A 21,800-nucleotide genomic window follows, 5' to 3' on the forward strand; every position below is an offset into this window, starting at 1 on the left:
TCTTCCTCGGTTGCAACAACAACCCCGATGCGTTGGTTGTGACATTGAGCAACAAAGGATAAACCAATCTAGCCCTCCCTTTTCTTGCTAATTTTGTGAACCCGATACTGACTTTGTTCTCCCAAAAATATTTTATAGAAAAAAAACAGCAAATTTCAACACTTTGAAAACATCTTCAAGAAAATTTGCTATATATTACCGAAAAAAGCAAAAAATTAAAAATAATTGTTAATTGTGAACCTGTTAACCGTTCTTCCAATCCATCTCCAGATCTAGATCTCTTCATTGGAATCGGGATCATACAGTCGATAATGCAAACATACATCATCACACACAGTTTACCCCTCTCAAAAATAATGAGGTGATCCATCGCGAGGATGTCAATTCTTACACTTAATTGCTGGATATTTAGACAGATTTAACTTATGGCAGTGATTAAAAACGGAAGCGGAACATAAATACTTTTATAAAATCCCTTTACTTGTACAAAAATCTGAGATTGAAGCAGTATATTTCGCGATTTCGCCGACGAAAAAAAACAGAGTCACTCGCTTCGTCTTTCACGTGGACGGAAGCATGAGTGTATTGGGCTAGTGCCCAGTACAACAAGTGTGTTCGTTGCCTGCATACGGGAAACCAATGGAGCCAGACTTTACTAACTACTACATACCCATTACGGGTCACGTCTTCAGATATGAAAGGAGTTCAACAATTGGATCGAAAAAGGCCCTATATTCCTCAAGACCAATCAAAATTATTATTACATCACTGCAAAAAGTATTTTATTTAGTTTATTTAGACATGCGATCCAGTTGTGTAAGATGAATGGAACGGCGGTGCTGTTCAATTTAGTGAGCAAACCCCGGGAAAACTGAGTTGACCTCCAAAAGTATTAATTACACTTTTGAGCGTTTTTAGCAGTTCTTCAATCTAAAAAGGCCCTATGTTCTCGAGTTGCATGAATTTATAAACAAATATCGTATCGAAAGGGGATGTTTTATACACTCAAACACTGAGCGATCTGGTTTGATTCCTGAGCGATTCCACGATGGTGTATAGTTGCTCAAGTTATAAAGTGGTGCATTTGCTTTTTAATTCTGTGGAACACATATTTCACTGCAAATGTTGGATGGGAATTTTATTCAGTAAGATAGAACGACAAAACCAATACTTGATCAAATCATTTCTGACGAATAATTTTGACCAAAACTGCACTCCCTTGTTGATCACTTTATTTGACCATGACTGTGTGTAGCTGTGTTTTTCTATACCCACTATTGGTCACGTGATCACATGTAGTCGTTTGGAGGGTTTACGCAGTAGGGGTTGCGTCGCAATTTACTAAATTTCTGTGTTAAACAGTTACCCAACTATGCGTAACATTTCTGACACAACTCTCGAGGGTACTAGCCAAATCGCCACGTAGCCCAACATTGCGTAAGAAGGTACTCAACTTGCGTTCCCAACACATTTACTCATCAAGTTTTCACACTTCTTATTTAGAGTGCATGTAAGACGGACGTCCTCTACATTATTATTCAGCCCAGACTCATGACCCAGCCCATAGCCAGCGCTAGTGTATATGATTTTTTTTGTACGTCAATGTCTGAGTAAATATTTGTTAACGTTGGTGTTATGTGATTTGGGGCACAAATCGTGCATATTTGGACCAACATTGGAGTGAACAATATTTTGTATATTAATTTGTGCAATGTTCATAATTCAATGAAGCCAAGGAAAGGCCGAATTAGTAATGATAACAGTAAAGATCGGTATTTAAACATAAAATATATTACACGTCATACACACGTATCAGTTATGACAAATAAATTGCATTGTGTTATTAATAACTCAAAACATGCTCATGTAGGCCTATAAGTTTTACAAAAAGAAAATGAATTTTTACTTTTGATAACTATTGCGTATCACGTGCGTCAGTCAAAGACGGATATCAAAACTTACTGATACGGGTGGTTACACACCAAACAATTGACTTGTCTGTAGAGGACACAGAGCGTAGCATTAATGTTTGCTTCAGATCCACCTGCTGGACTCTGGCTCGATGGCCACTCAGGTGGGGATGCTGTAGGAACTTCCTTTCCAGCACAACAACTGTGGAGAAGGTAAAATATAACACATCAAGGAACAGATTATAATGTTTGGATCTAGTTGTTCCTGATATTCGAGATAACCAGAGGATGAGAAAAACAATCCAACCTAGTCTGTTGCATTATTAAACCCTGCTAGCTAGGTCATTACAAATCAATGGATGGTCAAATGAGGGAATTTTGTTTTTAGAGCCGGAGTAACAAAATGCCTAACAAAGCTCAAAAGGCCCTTTAAAGGCAGTCGACGCCATTGATAATTACACTCAAAATAATCATTAGCATAGAACCTTACTTGGTTTCGAGACCTCAGAAATTAGATTTTGATGTCTCAAAATCAAGCGTCTGAGAGAACACAACTTCGAGTGACAAGGGTGTTTTTGTTTGTTCATTATCATCACGCAAGTTCGACGACCAATTGAGCTTAAATTTGTACAGGTTCGTTTGTCTGCATATATTGTGTTAAATCAAGTGAGAAGCCTGGTCTTTGACAATTATTGATAGTGTCCAGAAACAGCTACCTGAGCGAAATGTTTTCAACAGAAATGGTATTTTTACCTGTTTATAATGCACTTGTTCACAATTTTAATGTTATTTTGATATGTGTACACTTCTGAACTTTTTGTATCATCGATTAAAAAATTAGGCCCCTACCTAAAGGTTTTTTTTAAACTAAAAACACTTCTGCCGTTGAGAGCGGGCGTCAAAGGACAATGCCGCTGACGTCATTTGTGGGAGTTTGCTTTGTTATACATCCACGCTGCAACAAAGCGGCCTTATCTACTTATGACGTTTTGAGAGTGATTACGTAACGGGGCTTTTCGCAAATCTCGCAGAAAAGCTCTGGATAAGGGTATACAAAATGATTGTTTTTTTTTTACACAATTGAAACCTATTTATAATCATATGACTCGATTTCCTTATTCATCGAAAACATTTTAAGTGGAATTCAGCAAAGTTCACGACTTGACATTTTCGTTCAAGCAGGTCTTTTAGACCGATTGTGCTGCGAACGTCACGTGACCTGAGATGGGTATTACACATCAACAAACACGGCATCTGCATATCAACGTGCATTAAAAGACATGATTATTGTTGCGTTTGTTTGTTTGTTTTAATAGAGGCTTTTATTCTCGAAATCACTGAAGAATAGTCTTGAGTTTGTACCTTGGGACTTAAGCGGTTGCTGAAAAAAAGAAACCGAGGAAATTCTACAAGAATGCTCACACGAAGTCATAATTGTGTTTGTGCACGGAAAGTGTGGTTTTGTTGTAATGATTTTACTGCCGATATAAAGCAAAAACAAATCTCCTTGAAAAGCTGCGCATTCTTTTATTGTCAACCTTAACTTATTTAATGAGAAGGGGTAGCTGTCAGCAAGAGTCGGACAACTTTGAGGTCTCTTTCGGCATAGCCCGACTTCACGCCGTGCATACCGCACTAACCACGGCGCATGAGCTCGCTCAAACCTCGGCAATTTAGTTACGTATAATCTAACCATACTCTCAAAAGACACCTCTTAAGTAGTAGAATTCTGGATTTATCAAACACAACATCTGATTTAAATCAATGTCACAACATTTTTACCTTTATTGAAAGGGCTTCGTTTTTAGTAAAATGTGTTTTATTATGGAAATACAACCAATTATGGTCCATCAGTACGCGCCTGCTCATATATTATGTCTGTACTGGTGTAGCTGTGTTTTTATATACCAATCACATGATCACATGTTAGTATTGACAGCGCAATCGGTCTACTGCTTGAGAAAATATTGAAAAACTTACGACTCGGGAAGCTCCTTGTCACATGTTTCTTGATCAGTACTTGCAATGATCTGCACCAAACCAAGCATGCATACGACGAGCACTGAGTAAGAAAGCTCGGCCATTTTACTATATTGTTAAAGGAATAAAAACAAAGAATTGAAAATACAATGAATCTCTTATTTTCATATAAGTTTAAGTTGTACTGACACCAACAGAAACCTTCCACTTGCTAAGGACCAAACCCACACACAGAAACAGTTTGTAAAGTATGGATTAAATTACCTCTTATTGGAAATAAATCAGTTTGATCTTCAAAATGAAATGCATCATACAAACTGTTGGATATCGTACGTCGGAACAGAGAAAAAAAATTAAGTTCAGAGATTTGCCAATAACTTACAGGGTTTACATATAGTCAGGTTGCTAAGCGTAAAATATAAAGGTTACCATTACACGGCGGACAAAAGCACACTTTTTTCCCACAGGGCTTCCTATGGGTATATTAATCAATACTAGTCGAGGAGCCCTCCAGAATTTGTAATTTCTTTTTATGTAAATCGCAAAAATTCAAAATGGCGGCCTACATAACAGAATATCACTTTTTTTCTTCCTTTTTTGTATAACTACTTTAGACCAGTGTAAAAGACACTTTCAATGAGTTCTCATTTTTTTCGAAGTATATATAGGGGATTGTTACGCTTATAAAAAACAATCGGTGTACACAGGAAAGGAAAAGCACACTCTTTCCCGACAGCTACTAAGCCTATTATATACCAGCCATTTCTTTAAAGCCATTGGACACTTTCGGTAAACAGTGTTGTCAAAGGCCCACCCTTCATGTATCACAACTTATATATAAAATAACAAACCTGTAAAAAATTAGGCTTAATCGGTCATCGTAGTCGAGAGAAAAAAAACGGGAAAACCCTACCTTTTTTCGCACGTTTCGCCGTGTCATGACTTTTGTTTACTGTAAATCCGTAATTTTCGTAGTCGAGAATTGATAATTGTTTTAATGTTTTCTCAAAAAGTAAAGCATTTCATGGAATAATATTTCAAGAGAAGTCTTTTACCATTACCCTTTGTAAGCCCTGTAAGGTATTTGTAAATCTGTGAACTTTTGTTTCTGTTCCGAAAGTGTTATGGCTTTAAAGTAATGCCAGATTGTATACGTGTTATGTTTTAAGTCGAGAGGTGCTTAGATCGGTAGAGCATTAACATTAACAACAAACTCTCCTATTCTTTGAGAAGTCCCCACTCCTGCTATAATCAAGCATGCAATGGATGTTGAGAGACACTGTAAAATGTCTTAGTCAATGAATAATCCCAGACATTACTTCGACCAACCTGTGTTCACCCTGGCAAAGTCGGTACAGAAGAAATGACCAGATTCTCACTGCGAGAGTAAGCATGTGCTACATGTAGGTGGTATGCTAACACAAAAGGCACTCTGGAATAAGCTTGGGGATGTCTCTGCTTGAAGTTTCTGGCCGGACCGGACGACATTTTTCTAAGAGGAAGCATTATCTTGTGTGGCTGACATGTATCTGAAGGCATCCCACACAGAAACTCGATAGGCAAGCCGACAAGATCACTCTCTTGTCTGTGCACATCTCCATGAGTTAGGGTGTCATGCTCATTGAGGGCCCCAAAGATAAAGAGTCTGCCACAGCTTGAAGAAAAGAAACAGATGAGAAATCCTACTTTCATATACTTGGACCCATTAGACAAAAAACCTCATTCTCATCTTCATCGGGCTCACAGAGAGAATCCTCCCCTCTTTCTGTATGTTGATTTTCTTGCAGGAACTTACACTGCTGTTCTTTGTCATGAACCGTGTAAACTACTCATGGAGGATGCCTGCTGTCCGCATCAGTGATGAGCTCCTTGCCCTGTTAATGATGAGTTGGGGAAGTTTTGTGTGCACTTGGTCCTTTCAGTTAGTTCTATGTGATCGCTATAATCAAGCTCATGAGCATAAGAACAGTGTGAAAGATTCAGGTGGAGTTTTTTGGCTCAAAGAAAACCTGTTGTTTTTATTAGTTATGGATGCTCTCGGGAACAGATACTTCCTGCTGAAGCAACTTCAAGAAGAATGACTTCTCGAAAATGTGAGAGATATCCTGGAGAACTTCCAGCAGAATGATCAGGGCCTCCCAACAAAGGAGATCTCCCAGCCACAGATTGTCAGCCTCTCAAATGCAATCAGATGAATGGGCAATTCTCCTTGGATTATTTTTCAGGTCGCATGTGCATAGATGAATCAATTGTAACCGAATCGTGCACCTTGTGGGCTCGGATACAGAGAAAGATAACTTTGTCAAAAATACATGATATGCGCAACCACTAATGTCCATGACCCAAAGGAATTCTAAGCAGTAGTATTTCGGAAACCTTAACAGAGACACAGATCGGAGGATGATCGACCTCCAACTCCACCACAAAACCAGAAGAAAACAATAGATAAATAAAACAAAACATAGTTACAACTACATAGTTTGTAATTTGGCGCTTTACAAACAGTTGTTGTTATTATTATTATTTTTAACAAATATTTAAATTTTTTTCTGTAAATGGGGGTTACTATGTGTATGGTGAGCATTATGATTATGTGAAACTAAAAACTGTTGCCAGAAACCCCCTGTCTTCAGAATATTTGGATCCGCCCCCTAGTTGAGTATCTGCGATGTTTAAAAAGCAAAAAAAAAAAAAGATGTTGTACTCATATGTTGTCAAACTACCTGTAAGTCACTTATTTAGCATCCACCCTTAGGTTTGTATGACCCCCAGGACTCAATAAAAATGCTATTTTGTCATATTTGGCGGCCATTTTGAAATTTTGCGATTTACATAAAAATAACAACAATTATGGAGGGCTCCTCGGCTAATTTATTTAATAGACCCTTAGGAAGCCCTGTGCCAAAAATGGTGCTTTTGTCCGCCGTGTAACGGTAATTTCGCTAAGCCACCTGACTAAAAAGGTAATGGTGAGAATTACAGATTTATTTTAAACACGTGTCATGACACGGCGAAACAAGCGGAAACAAGGGTGGGTTTTCCCGTTATTTTCTCCCGACTCCGATGACCGATTCAGCCTAAATTTTCACAGGTTTGCTATTTTTTTATATAAGTTGTGATACACGAAGTGTGGGCCTTTGAACAACACTGTTTACCGAAAGTGTCAATGGCTTTAAGTTATAAACAAAAGACAAATGAGGCAGGTGTAACGTACGTTCAATACTTGGGTTATATCCACGTGGTAAAAACAAGACAAATCGCCGAGCTCTCGTTACAACGAAAAAACAACACGGGTACGTCACTGCTGATAATGTGAAGAATGATTCGGTGGGACCACATTAGCCCTCAACATGAATACAAACAATCGTGAACAGTTTCAGTCATATTATAAACAGAATAATGGGTTTTGCTCGTGGATTTTAAATAAGGGGATCAATGCGTGGTGAATAGGTTTTCAACTAGTGGTTTAAACCCAACGAGGCCTGGTTCTTGATAACTTTACCGAGACGAAGTCAAGGTAAATTAACAAGAACCAGGCCTCGGCGGGTTTAAACCACTGTAGTTGAAAACCGATTTAACACACGTTGATTTCCATTCATAAATACATTTTCGGTCAAAAAAACATCCACACTTTTTGGTCAAAAAGTAAAATAATGCAAGAAATATAATATTGTTCAATGGTTTCTTTCAACACAACACCCCTCCAGCTATGAAATGGTAAGGCCCTCGGGTAAACAACTCCCTATAAGGGAATGCTGTGCGCGTCGCGCGTATCGCGTGATTTGGAACAACTGTTCCAGCTGTCGCTCTCGACCAATATGAATGAAGAAACTGTCTTATGAGCACAGGTGCAAGTTCACGTGTTACGCCCATGTTTCAACACTTTTTTACTGGTCATAAACAAAGGTTTATACACACCCAAGTGACGTGCTCTCCACCAATAGGAATAGCGAAACTGTCTGAGGTATTTGAGAATGGTAGTTTATATATTGACTATTTTTTAACCTACGAACTGTGCAGAAATATTCATGAAGTTGTACATTTTGAAGTTACTTTTTTTTTTAATACAAAAACAATAGGTCAAAGGTTACGATAACATAATTATTAAAGATCACGGTTATCGACTTTCAGCGAAAAAAAAATCATAAAAGATTTGGTTTGATGATGCAATTCTCATTACTTTGTGATGAAAATTAACATGTTATGACATATGTTTACTAAAAATACTTTACTTTACTTTAAAATCTATACATTTTAGCAGTTTATGCCCTGACAACATGGAAAGTCGGATCGGGCTAAAAATTGTGTGCATAATTGCTCACTAGGAACTACAAGCAATTTCTATTAAGGTAAAAACGTGCGTTGGTCTGACATGGAATGACCCGTTATTTATGTTCAACTCATTTAGTAGTTCAGACGGAAGACTTTATATTTTATGAGTTTCTGAATTTGTGTTCAAACTTGTTTTTTTTTTTCTGAAACATCTCGCTCAATCAATTTCGTAAAAAAGTCGATTGTTATTGTAATAACTTAACTTGAGAGTAACATTATTACTATGAAGTTAAGTTACTACAATGTTACTGTTTCACAATGAACCAAACGCAAGATTACAGCTGATTCCTTGTTGTTGTTATTTGTTTGGCTTTTCGTTTATTGGTTAACTATTTTGAATTTCTGAATCAATAATGTTTAAAATGCCGCAAATGTAGCGTTGTGCACGGGACACTTGCTGATGTTTTTTTTTTTTTTTTTTTTTTTTTTGCCGTTTCTCCTTATTTGTTGACCTCCCATCCAGCCGCGCAGGTCCTGCTAGTGGTTCTTTCCCAGTCCCGTTTCGGATTTTTTTTTTTTTTTTTTCACGTTTAGTTTATTACTTTCATATCCCGTATTGTTTATAAGAATCAGTTCAGGTAAATAATTGACATAGTTGCTCACGGTCAATAAATAATTTGTTGTATACTTTGTGGGTGGAAGGGCCTTGGGGTGCAAGTAAACAAAATTGCATTTTCAATTTTATATATAGCCCGTTGCCATGGTTACGGCTCATTTTGTTTTTTTGGCCATTTTAGGCCGATTTTGAAGTCTAGTTTTGAGGCAGCACTGTCACAACAGGATACAATTGCCCAAGTTTTTGACACCAGATATGGAAAGACCCATGTTGGCCCTAATCACAGCCGAAAGGAAAATTTTCTGAGACCCCTGGCAAGTCGACATTTTGGGGTCCAAAAATAGGGTAAAAATGTCGATTTTGCAAGTTCTAAAAACATACTGTAATGCATGATGCAAAAATAGCACAAGAGTGATATTTAAAGCAATAATTTTTTTTCTCAAGGAAGGCCAAGGATGATACTTTGTAGTGATATAAAAGGTTTTTTGAAATAATGTTGCATTTTGGTGGGGTGGAGTTGTAAATATGAGCTAAAAACCAGTTTTTCAGACCCCAAAATCGGCCTAAAATGGCCAAAAAACAAAATGAGCCGTAACCATGGCAACGGGCTATATATAGAATTGAAAATGCAATTTTGTTTACTTGCACCCCAAGGCCCTTCCACCAACAAAGTATAAAAAAAAAACATTTTTTGACCGTGAGCAACTATGTCAATTATTTACCTGAACTGACTCATAAGTGTTTTTTCCCTTTCCGTAGGCCTATTGTATCCCGGCCCCTTCCACCGTCCCCCGTCCCCTTGAGCCCCTTCCCTCTCCCGTCCCAGGCCATAGAACCCGCGCTCCGTTTGCCTTCGTTCCCCCGCAATCCCGTGTGTTTGCATTGTGCTTCCCTTGCCACTTGTCCCGTTATACCCCGTTGCGACAACCGCTAGACATCATTGCGTATTCAATTCTGCAAGTAGCGTGGTGAAAAGGGGGAGGGGTAAGTGGAGGGACACTCTGAGTAACGACGAACCGTTTGATTACTATTGTTCCCGAGCAGTTTATTATTTTCCGGTCCTGTACCGTTTTCAAGTCCCTTTGTTTTCCCTTTCCCTATATATATTCCCAGCCCGTTTATTTTCCCATAAATTATTTTGCCCTTCCTCCACTCCCTGTTCCATCGTGTGTTCCTTCCCTTTCCCCGTTCCATAATCCCGCGCCTCCTGCCTCCCTTCCCCGCGGTCCGGTGCGTTGGCATTGTTCTTTGCATGTCAGTGTTTGCCCATAACTCATGTTTTCCAGTTTTGCGCGGGTCCCACTTATAGTGGCTCTATCCCTGTTTTTACGGTTTGATTTTTCCCAGTTCAGTTTCCCATATCCCATATCGTCATAGTCCCTGTTATTTTTTCATGTCCTTACCCCAGCCCTGCTCATTCTCTCCGTCATTGTTTGGCCGTTCCCCCGTCCCCCATTTCACAGGAATACCACTGTGTTCCCCTTCCTGAACCGTCCCACATCAGTCTAACTCGTGCCCCCCTCCCCGTGATTCCGTGCGTGTTTGTTCTTTGCATGCACTGTTTACCGGCCCATAAACTCAAGTTGTTCCGTTCCGCGCGGGTTTTCCGCTAGTGGTTCTTTCTCTGTTTCGTATAATTTTCCCTGTTGATTTTTTTTTTCAGTTACCCATGTCATCATTGGTCCCCTTTTCCTTTGCCCTTTTCCGTATTATTTCCCCCTTTTAATTTGTTCCCGTCCTGGCCGTTCCCCGGCCCCTTCCCACAGACGTACCACTGTGTGCCCCTTCACTCTCCCTGTCCCACGTGCTTTTATAACCCCAGACTTGACTCAAGTCCCAATCTCGTGCCATCCCCAGGACACTACTGTTTTGTGATGCCCTGCATTCCAAAACCTGTTCCGCATGCGGGACAGGGACTTGACGATGTCGCAGTCGCCGAGTATGTAAATGTATTCACTTATGAATATGTAATATTGTTACGTGATACGTTTTTACCAATCAAACGCACCCAAAAAGAAGACTAGTTCACTTGTCACTTGTGGGTTAAGTACTTAGTTGATGACTGAAATACATTTTTTAATAACCAATAATTATAAAAAAAATCCCTTAATGTTCATTTGAATATAAATAATACCTTGTCACATACATTGGGGTCGGTTTTGTTTGCAAAAATTGAATTTTGGGAATTGCAATAAAACTACTTATGACACCGACACCCCCTTGCCTGCTAATGAGTTTACCCCCCCCCCCCCCCCACGCGCGTGCCGCGTATAGACGCGTGCATTACAATGTCTGCTACTGTGATGTCACAGAGTATAATGAATATTTTTACCGGCAGGGGGCAGCGCTTCTACGCTCCCATTGGTTTTCTACATCTCCCACTTTGGGGAGATTTTCCAATAGCAACGTGCAGAGTAAGAAACGACCTCGTCAAGTCCCATTTCCGAGACCACATTTTTGACGGCGAGCGCGCACTGTACTTTATGCTACGGGTTGTTTCATAATAAGTTGAGGTAATGACTGAGGGACCTCTCACACGAGAATGGGACTTGAATCAAGTATATAATAACCCCCAACTCCGTCGTGCTTTGGTTGTGATCCCGTGCACTGTTCTTTGCTTTTACTGTACGCGCGAGGTTACTGGACGCTCGCGCTATGACTCTGACATCCTGACGGGTATAAACAACGCAGACCCCCTGACAACCCTAGGATAACCAACCCCATGATAACCAACCCCGAAGTTACTACACGCTCGCACTTTGATTGTGACGTCACAAACAACACATATCCACAACCCACGGGTACCCCGAAATTGACCCCTGGCCAGGACGCATCATTTTAGCAGGGTGCGGGCACCACTTGAAGTGAAAACAACATTGCGGCACCTAAAACAAAACATGGCGGCGCCCGGCGCAACCTCGTCCTCGAGGGGGCGAGGTATACCGTGCGCCAGCGGATAATTGGATATCGCAGATATCGCAGCGCCGTGGGTAGGAAGTTTGTCTCAACTGTAATAATGGGTGCTTTCGTTTGGCTTCCCTTGGTCGACCCCGGGTGCGTATTTTTTTTTTCCTAGGACGAACGTGGGCATATAACATAAAATGGGCGTGTTTTTGTCCGAAAAACCCTCTCGCGCACGCACGAGCGTTAGTGATGACCGCAAGGGACCTTGGGCCACTGGTGGTGGTATGTGAAATGAAAATAGTCGCGGTAAATAAATGGGGACAACACAACCTGCACTTCTTCTACTATCGCTTCACACAATGGTGTATATAGGTTGTGATGAACCAGTCTACCTCCTATATTTCTTCCTCCATGGTCTAACCATGGAGATATACCACCCATGGTCTATTTTTAAACTAGGCACATTTGGTAATTATTGTCGAAGACCAGTATTTTCAGTTGATTTCCAATATGCATTAGATAACCAACCTCTGGGAGAAAAAAAACACATTATTTTTGTTGCATAATTTTATGTGGTCAGATGCATATTGGTGACGTTTGTAATGCAGTGTACTATTAATTTTCATCAAAAAACATTAGGGACCACAGCCGTTCATTGAGACCGTCAGCCTATTTTCATAATTGACCTCCCCCCACACCCCCCACCCCCTCCCAACCATATCCAAACATATTTTATCGGGCAATCAAGACTTGGCAATGAAAGCAAGCGCGACGCATTTATAAACAAAAGGTAGAGTTGTACAAAATACGCAGTTTTACATGGTACATGTAACATGTGTGCGTGTATGGGTGTATGTGTACATGTTTAATATGCGTGAGTTATTACGTCGAAGTACGCATGTGCATGGAAAAATGTACAGTTTCTAACTACGCCCATTTATGTAAATTGCCCAAGTTCGTCCTAGGAAAACAAATACGCACCCCGGTTTGTGGCGGATTTTTTTTTTTTTTTTTCAGGACGAACGTGGATAATTATCTGCACACGTTCGTCCTGTGAAAAAAACAACCGACACACACCGGGGTCGACCCGGGGAAGCTTAACGAACGCACCCTATATAGATACTCAGCGCATTGAGTACCTTGTTAATTGGTAGATACGTGCGCTGTATAAGACTTCGATATTATAAGAGTGGTTTTTCACTTATTTACATTAAGAGGGTCCAAAAAAATTATTATAGGTTTTCCCGGCCAACTTCAGCAAAAATCCAGTCATTTTAACTCCTAGTTAGCATTCACTGGTCAACTAACATCATTCAATTTTATCAGGCCGCAAGACTCATTCAATTTCATTAAAGCCAGGCAGCTAGAGCTGGTCAACCATTCATTTTCACTACTGGGCAAACATTTTCCAAATTTTTGTATTCAAGTTAAGATTTTTCGTGATGCCTATGTACTTATACTCATTCGTTGCTGCCTATGTTGGACAGATAACTCATGAAAAATGCGTCAGATGGTATAACCATAGCCAGACCTACATGCCAAGGTATCTTGCACGTCAGATCATTGAAGGTTAAAGAAGAAGAAGATGGAGACAAAACATAACCCAGAACAATAACACAAATATAACAAATGTATAACAAACAAAGAAATAACCTGTGAAAAAAATAACAGGTTAACATTGAGTTTAACTTATTTGTAAATTTGAGAACGAACCCTAAGGCTTAAGCCAAATAAAAAATAAAAACAAATAATTTCAATGTTATCGGACATAGGCTTTAACTTTAAAGGTAATAAGGCAAGCAATGGGAACAATTATTACAATTAAGAAAACAAAATGATGTAAATAGTGTGTCACAAGTGCCATGTTTATTTTATGCAATGCCCAGTTAATTAGTTTAGAGTATGTTTAACTTATATGTTGTGCTGTGTTTTATATGTGCGAGGTTGCCTCTTTAATTTAGCTCCTTTAAGGCTGTCAAAAGTTTGGAGGCAGGCCAAGAGGGCGCCAATTATATTTAAATTAGGGCTTCAGGGTGTCAGAGAGGGCAGTATTTGGGGTGGGGCTTTTAAGGAATGTTGGTATTTACTTGTATTGTCCTAGGGAATGGGTGCCCTTTGTTATGTATTGTTCTGGTGGGTTGTGCAGTAGTTTCTAGCCAGTCTTGAGTTGAATTTGGATGAGAGCAGTCCGTATGAATAATGTTCTGACACAAGGCTCGCAACATCTCTGTCCGGGGTGGACTTTATCCTGTGTGGATTCATCAGAAGTTTAATATCCTGAGTGGATGAAAACAAACTTCTCAGAGCTTGTCCTGTGTGGACTTTATCATCAAATCCTGTGTGGATTTGTCAGAACTGTCCTGAGTGGACCCTTGCCAAAGAATCCTGAGTGGGTTTTGGCTGAGAAGACGAGACCAACGAATTCAACCAGCAAAATATCAACCGGTTTGAGTTGGCTGTAACTACCTATGTATGAGAACTCGAAGGCCAACAACTCATGGGGCAGACGTAAAAACTGCTGAGGAGAAGCTATAAAGAGCTCCAGCCGTCTATACGGAAGACTGCAGTATCGCCACTCAAAGGAGATGGGCAAGTAAACACACACCCCCCCCCCCATATAATCGGAGAAAACTACGAGATTGAACATTTGCCTGCATTGAACAATCATGCATTGAGAGACAATTGGTGGCGGGTAATTAAGATTGCATTGTCTTAGAGTGACTTTGCTTTATTGACAGATTTGTGGTGTAGCGAGGACAAAAGTGCACCTCAATGGAGGAAGAATTTTGTGGAACAAAGAACGGAACTAGCTCATTGATTTGTATTGTGTATGACTAGGGTTTCATTGACTTTGTAGGGGATTAATATTTTCGTTGTTAATAAATTAAGTAAATTTTTGGTTAATGCAGACAATGTTTCACTAAGAATCATTTTTGTGTGTCATCGTCTCGGTTTAGCGGTCCACTGTATAGTCAGCCAGGGGAAATACAGCCCCATGGTGTGACAAATGTACATGGAAACACCTATAGATAAACATATGTGTTAGTGAGCTCTAATTTTCAGTTTACTCATGTCACAAAGCCATTACAAGTCATCTTTAATTTGAATGCAAAGAAGTTGAAATTCGTTGCACATAAATAAAAAAGAAAACTCAAACTAGCAGCAAAATCACGTTTGCTTCGGTGAGTCTTAGTTCGAATGCATCAATTGTAAATAGGTGGTAGAAATTCAACTTAATTATGGTCAAAGTGTAGTCTTGAATACCTAAAAAATGAAATAGAATCACTGAAGCGAATCTGAACGAGAAAATTGCAGATCATGTGTGCACGAAAACGAAATTGAATGCATTAAGAGCTAAAAAGAAACCCTAGTTTGAGAGGATTACGGGAAACTTCGTGAATTTGAATGCATGTCAATGAAATTGCATGACTTTTTGCTGAAATTGGCCGGGAACACCTATACAAGGGAAACGTTCAGTTTTATAAAAGCGTAAGTTGAATGTAAATCTCTGTGGATGTTTGTGTTTGTGTCGTACAAAAAGTACCCAAACCCTAACGTATTTATTGGGGGTGCAGGTACAGTAAACACCGGCCTGAGTCTTTGATTTAAAGTCTTTTGTATAGGTGTTCTCGGTAAATTTCGGAAAATGAGCAGCCAATTTAACCACCAGCCTATTCTTTTTCGCACGAAATCGAATGTTACTAAAAAAGGGTCATTCTATTTCATTTTAAAACTAGTCAAATCTACTTTTACGTCATTCGATTTAACAAATTAATCATTCAATTTAACAACTCACCGAAGCTGCATTCAAATTAGCAGGAGTGTTTTTGAGGCGTGTGTTTAGTCATTCAATTTCAGTTTGAGGCAGTCAATTCTAATAGTTGTGCAGTCTTAAAAACGCTTGGTTAACTTTTTGTTTCCTTATACGAATGTTAAAGGCATGCGGTTAATGTTTTGGTACTCCTGAACATAAATGCCAAGATGTTTGGCACGCCAACAGATAGTTGGTGAATATTTACAAAAAACAACAACTGGAAAAACATAAAAAAAAAAAAAAAAAAAAAAAAACAACAACATTCACACACATTCAAAATGTCAGGTCTTGGTCAGTTAACCATTGAAGGTCTCCCCCAAAAATAAAGAAATAAAAAAATAAAACAACCCTTATTGGGCCCAATGTAAAGTCTACTGGAAACAAATTTTCATTTATTGAAAGATCGATTCTTCAGCTCGACTTCGCCTTTTTGAAGGAAGCATTCCATCTTGAACATGTGATGGTACGAAACGGTTTGCCTTATACAGTTTATCTATTTATTCGTATTTCTTTAGTCGTACTTGTTTGAATTCTCGGTGAGCGAAATTGATGCCTCTTTACGAAATTGAAAATAATTAAATCAGCAAAATCTCTAGTCGAACCAGCTTTGCTAAATTGAATGATGATTGTGTGTCATGAAAAAGAATGAGTGTGCTAGGAACTTGAATGTCTCAAAACGAAATTGAATGACCGAATTCTGAATTTGAAGCGCAGTAAAAACCGGTGAGGCAAAATAGCTTTAATTCGAGCGCCTGAAAATGAAATTGGCTGCTCATTTGCCGAATTTGACCGAGAAAACCTATATTTATGATGGCCTACTTTAAACTGTTCAATCATTCAACCAGTGTTTCATATGCATATAATAATAACTTACCTTGTGTAAGCTGTCTTGCTCTCCGAGATAAATGCTGAATTTGATGATTTTAGTGGTACGTGTACACCTTTTATAACAATCACGCCGCAAAAGTGTGTACAGTACTGGCTCAGACCACGCCCAAAAGACATCACCGTCCTTTCGGATTCTCAGCGTGATTGGTCAAAAACAAAGTGACGTCAGAGCGCTTTTTATTTGGAACCAGTGGTCGGACATTTTAGCAAACTGTGTTAAAGGGCTACTTTCTGTTACCATAAGTGCCGCTTCCCACTCTGATTTAATTTCATAAATTTGTTTCCCCTCCCCCCCCCCCCCCGCTGTTTATGGTATTTAGCATGAACCTTAAAGCCACCTGGCAATATATTTTCTTTTCAAACATAAGAGTATCATTATGTGGTTGTTTTTAACGATTTATATGTTTAAACAAACAAATAAAGTTGGGTGGGGTGACTCCGCCTACCATTTAGGTGACGTCAATCGAGGCAGACTTTGCCTCGATCGAACATCGAACACACGTACGTGCAACGGTACATTCAAGTATTGGTCGTGAGTTTGTACGTTTCGAAAAAGTTGTTATCTTGCATTTTTCCGGCAGTGTCGCCCCAGGTGTATTGCTGCTGGATGAAGCAAAACAACTAAAGATGGGGTCAGTTTGCAAAGTGGTCCGGTCCGACGTAATTTCCAGCGCTGTGCAGCAAACATTCGAGCCGTCCTGCTTCGAGAATCCGGAATAGACTACACATTTTCACATGAAGAAAAAAGTTCTGTTTTAAAACATGACGCCATTCCAACAGTTTTCCAGCTAGTGGGGACGTCGAAAAAGGTACCTGAAAGACGTTACGAACCTAAAATAGCATTTGCCTAACGTGAACAAAAGCAGGTATTGTTTCAACGTTGAGGGCATGTTTTTAGCTTGCGCCAAGCGTCACTATCTTGTGTTGGCACTGCATGCGATTCATCGCGCCTCGATTGACGTGACGAACAGCGTCCTCTCGGTCGGTTTGTTTTCTTCAAATTTGTAAATAACATGGAAACTAAGTTTTGTAAACCTTAGTTAATCGTTTATTGATATTCCACTCATCAAAACACATGTTTTAGTGACAAAAGCTTCCAGGTGACTTTAATATTGGCACAAAACCAAAATGCTGTGTGTTGACACGTTGTAACTTACGGAAGCTTAAAGTGACAATCCGCGCTAACAAATTTCCGAGATAATAATCTCGGAAATGTGAAATATTGGGATGTCTTTCCCTGATATTATATCCAAGTAAGACGTCTTTCCCCAAAATCTTATTTCTGGGAAAACGTCTTTCCCTAATATTGTATCCGGGTAAGACGTCTTTCCTGATATTTTTTTCTGGGAAAACTTTTTCCCCTGATATTCTTTCTTGGTAAGACCTCTTTCCCCGATATTTTATTCTGGAAAAACGTCTTTCCCTGATACTCTTTCTTGGTAAGACTCATTTCCTGATACTATCTTGGTAAGACGTCTTTCCCCGATATCTTATTCTGGGAAAACGTGTTTCCCTGATAGTCTATCTTGGTAAGACGTATTTCCCTGATATTCTGTTTTGATATAAGACGTCTTTCACACGCTTCGTATTGACCCCATTTTGACCCTTTCTTCTTTCCGGTTAAAATCGGAAGTTGAAATTTAAAAATTCATATCTCAGGAACTACGACCATACTACGTTGAAGGTACCGGTTCTGGTCCGATAACTGAAGTTAAGCAAAGTCGGGCCCGGTCGGTACTTACATGTGGCTTCGTATTGTCTGTGATCAAGGCGTTTTCGACATACATTTCCCTTTCGGTTTGTTAGTCTCTTCTACAGTCGTACATATTTGTGGGGGGTCATTTTAAGATACATTTATTCAATGTCAATATCAATCAATTTCATCTTTAAAAAAATAATAATATTTTGACAATTTATACATCATAATATGAAAGAGCTTAACTTCACAAACGGATATGTTGGTGACCTTTTCTTGATCTTTTGACCTGTCTTAATCGGAATTGCCTATAAAATGCAACTTTGGTAATCATAGTTCAAAAAAAAAAAAATAGTTCACACCACGATGACGTCATCAAGCGGCACATGACGTCACCTTAAAGATACATGATCTATTTGATCTATATGCTAAGTAATACAATTCAGGCTTGGTCAAGGTGAAATGAAGCTTACATGTATTTAAACTGAGATGTGTTACGACCAGAAACTTATCGACATTTCGAACACCTTGTTTTTGTTACGATGACGTCATCAAGCGTCTCATGACGTCACCATAAAGGTGCAGGTTCATGATCTATATACTAAGTATTACAATTTAGGCTTGGTCAAGGTGAAATGAAGCTTACATGTATTTAAACTGGGATGTGTTACGACCAGAAATGTATCGCCTATTCGAACACCTAGTTTTTGTTACGACAAAAACTTAAGGCTAGTTCTTCTCTTCGTCCGCTAGCAAAAGCACCTTTGTCTTCCGGTTCAAGTCGGAAGTTGAAAATTAAATTAAAAAAATCATGTTTAAAGGACGACGTACTTTCCACATTGGTCGTGCATAACGGTTTTACACGTGCAACACGTAGTGCTGCGGTGACGAGTCACGCTCCACAACAGGGTGTAGGTCAAAAACTAGGGTATAACAGTGCAAAAACCCGGTCTTCACTGCGTGGTAATGACCGAGTTGGTGGCTGGAGCTGTTAACGGACCGAGCCGGAGGCGAGGGAGTCCGTTAACAGCGCCAGCCACCAACCGGCTAAATTAAACGGCTAAAATTGTCCAAATTGTCCATTAAAACGCGCGCATGCATGAGCTCAGCGTCAGTTTATACGCGCGCACATGTAACACGCGCGCACTCAAAATTTATACATTTTCAGCGCGCGTACGCGCAAGTGCGCGAAGTTGCAATGAAACTAACATGGACATAAATAAGCATGCGATACAGTCCAACGCGCAAGGTTTACACAATGTATGCTGAGTTAGGGGCCACTTATTCGCTATTTTCCAAAGCCGGTCTTTATACCACCGTTAACACTCTCACACGTGACCGGGTTTTTACCAATCAGAGACTTGAAACCGTCCAAGGTATGTATTAATCATTCTTAATGTAGTTGTATGTACATGTATAGTCTGTGTTCGAGGCGTTTTCAACATACCTTTCCCTTTCGGCTAATTAGTCTCTTCCACAGTCGTCAATATTTCACAAGTTCATATTATTCAACAAAATAAGCTATTTTTTTACAATCTATACATCATATGAAAGGGCTTTACGTACTTCACAAAGGTAAAATGAAGCTTACATGTATTCACCTGGGATGTGTTACGACCAAAAATTTAACGACATTCTGAACACCTTGTTTTTGTTAAGTCTAGTGTAGTGTTATGTTTGTTTGCTTAACAAATCTTCTTCTCAGCGTCCATTGTCCCCTGACAAAAGCCTCTTCCGAAGCTCATATGAAATTGAAACTTAGTTACGTTATGACGACGTCATTGTTCAAAGTTTAATATTTCAAAATAACTTAAAACGCCTCAACGAATTTGTTAGAATCTATACATCCTCGAAAAGGGCATTCAACATTCAACATTTGTTACAAAAATTTGACCCCATTTGACCCCAATTATTGGTTCAACCCGGAAGTTGAATAAATTAGACAATCATATCCCAATAACTACCAATCATTTCGTCAACATTTTCACTTCAGTGTGTAGGTCTGTAATCCTTCTCAAATGTTTGCTTATAGAGATACCCCTTTTATACCCATTTTGATAACAATTAAAAACTACCAATAAACAGACCCAAGTTTTGTGTATATTGCACAAAGCATTGTATTTGGCTGTTCCGCTCCATTGATCAGCCGACGGTTCATTGACCAGAAAGTCCTCAAGACCTAATTTGGCAGGGGGCTTTGTTAGTATATTCGTATGGTGAGCACAACAAAGACACATGAGTTCGGTGGTCTAATGGTAAGAGATCTGCTCTAGCAGTGGTTAAAGATCTGCACAGCATTGCAAACCTTGTAGGTTCGAATCCCACCCATTTTATAAAACACCTTGGGTTGGGATTAAAGGGGTTAAGTTTTTATAATAAATTTGATGTGTTTGTACACCGAACAATTAGTGTTTGTCAAATACAACCACTACATGTAAAGTTTTTCTTTATAATGTTTTTTGTTTTTCCGAAAGAACCATATACCTGAAGATACTCGTGTAGTGCTTAAGAAATGTCAGTTTTAGATTTGGTATAGGCAACTATTATATAGAAAACCCCAAACAATGACGTATAGGGTCTGAACAATCAATCCACACGATTCAAGCCATCGTCCCTAGGTTTAAACTGGGGTGCACTAAAAGTTCACATGCTAAAATTTGCACTTTAGTTTGTATTGGTGAATTATTCATGTTTGGAGTATTATCAATTAAGGGTTCCAACAGCCGGTGTGGATGTTGTGTTATTGTCATTTATGAGCTAACAACTATTAGTGCAACTTTTGACTTTACAAACACTGTAAGCTTTCCACATATGTTTTCATGAATATAAAAGCCACCAAAAACCATTGTTATCTTCGCAAGCATATCAACTTGAAAAGTACAAATCAGTACTTGTATTAAGATAGCTAATTATGTTGAACAGCAGTGCAAGATGAAGTTGGATTTAAGTCCAGTTTGTAGAAAGGAGACCTTATTATTAAGTTTTCGTTCATTTTTTTCACCATGACACCATTAGATGTCAGGTCACGCGAATTCAATGCTTAGTACAGATAAACAAAAATATACCTCCTGTTCCACGTGTCATCGAGTCGCCATGTTTTGTTTTCTTTCTTGTAGCTCATCGGACACTTCCCCTAGATGTGCAAAAAAAGTTGCTATACGATTTTACGGACCAAGAGCAAACCCTTTTTTTGAACAAGATGTAAGAAAACGTATGGAATACCATACGTTTTCTATCTTGTTCAAAAATCGTTCCGACAAGCGTATTGTCCACACTTGACACTATTGGTTATTGTCAAAGATCAGTGTTTTCACTTGGTTTATCTCAACATATGCATAAAATAACAAACCTGTAAAAAATGTAAGCTCAATTGGTCGTCAAAGTTGCGAGATAATATTGAAAGAAACAAAACGCCCTTGTCACACGAAGTTGTGTGCGTTTAGATGTTGATTTCGAGACCTCAAATTCTAAATCTGAGGTCTCGAAATCAAATTCATGGAAAATGACTTTTTTCTCGAAAACTATGTCATTTCTGACGGAGCCGTTTCTCACACAGTTCTCTACTATCAACCTCTCCCTATAACTCGTCACCAGGTAAGGTTTTATGCTTATAAATATGTTGAGTAATTACCAATAGTGTCCGCTGCCTTTAAAGCCATTGGACCCTTTCGGTTCAGAAAAAAAAAAAAAAAAATCACAGATTTACAAATAACTTACAGG

The 21,800-nt window shown here is 39.1% G+C and overlaps 1 protein-coding gene across 1 annotated transcript in view; it reads right to left on the bottom strand.

Moving 5' to 3' along the window:
• The window catches only part of LOC139943188 (uncharacterized), a 43,235-nt gene extending 26,847 nt beyond the window's left edge, over window positions 1-16,388 (bottom strand). The window contains exons 1-3 of the mRNA XM_071940004.1: window positions 16,371-16,388; window positions 3,891-3,998; window positions 1,963-2,112 (exon numbers count right to left, since the gene is read on the bottom strand). Of these exons, the coding sequence (XP_071796105.1) occupies window positions 1,963-2,112; window positions 3,891-3,994 (254 nt within the window). The 5' untranslated portion in view covers window positions 3,995-3,998; window positions 16,371-16,388. The remainder of the gene's footprint in view (window positions 1-1,962; window positions 2,113-3,890; window positions 3,999-16,370) is intronic.
• Window positions 16,389-21,800: the final 5,412 nt, after the last annotated feature.

Source organism: Asterias amurensis, chromosome 10, assembly GCF_032118995.1.
Source record: "Asterias amurensis chromosome 10, ASM3211899v1".
NCBI classification, from domain to species: domain Eukaryota; kingdom Metazoa; phylum Echinodermata; class Asteroidea; order Forcipulatida; family Asteriidae; genus Asterias; species Asterias amurensis.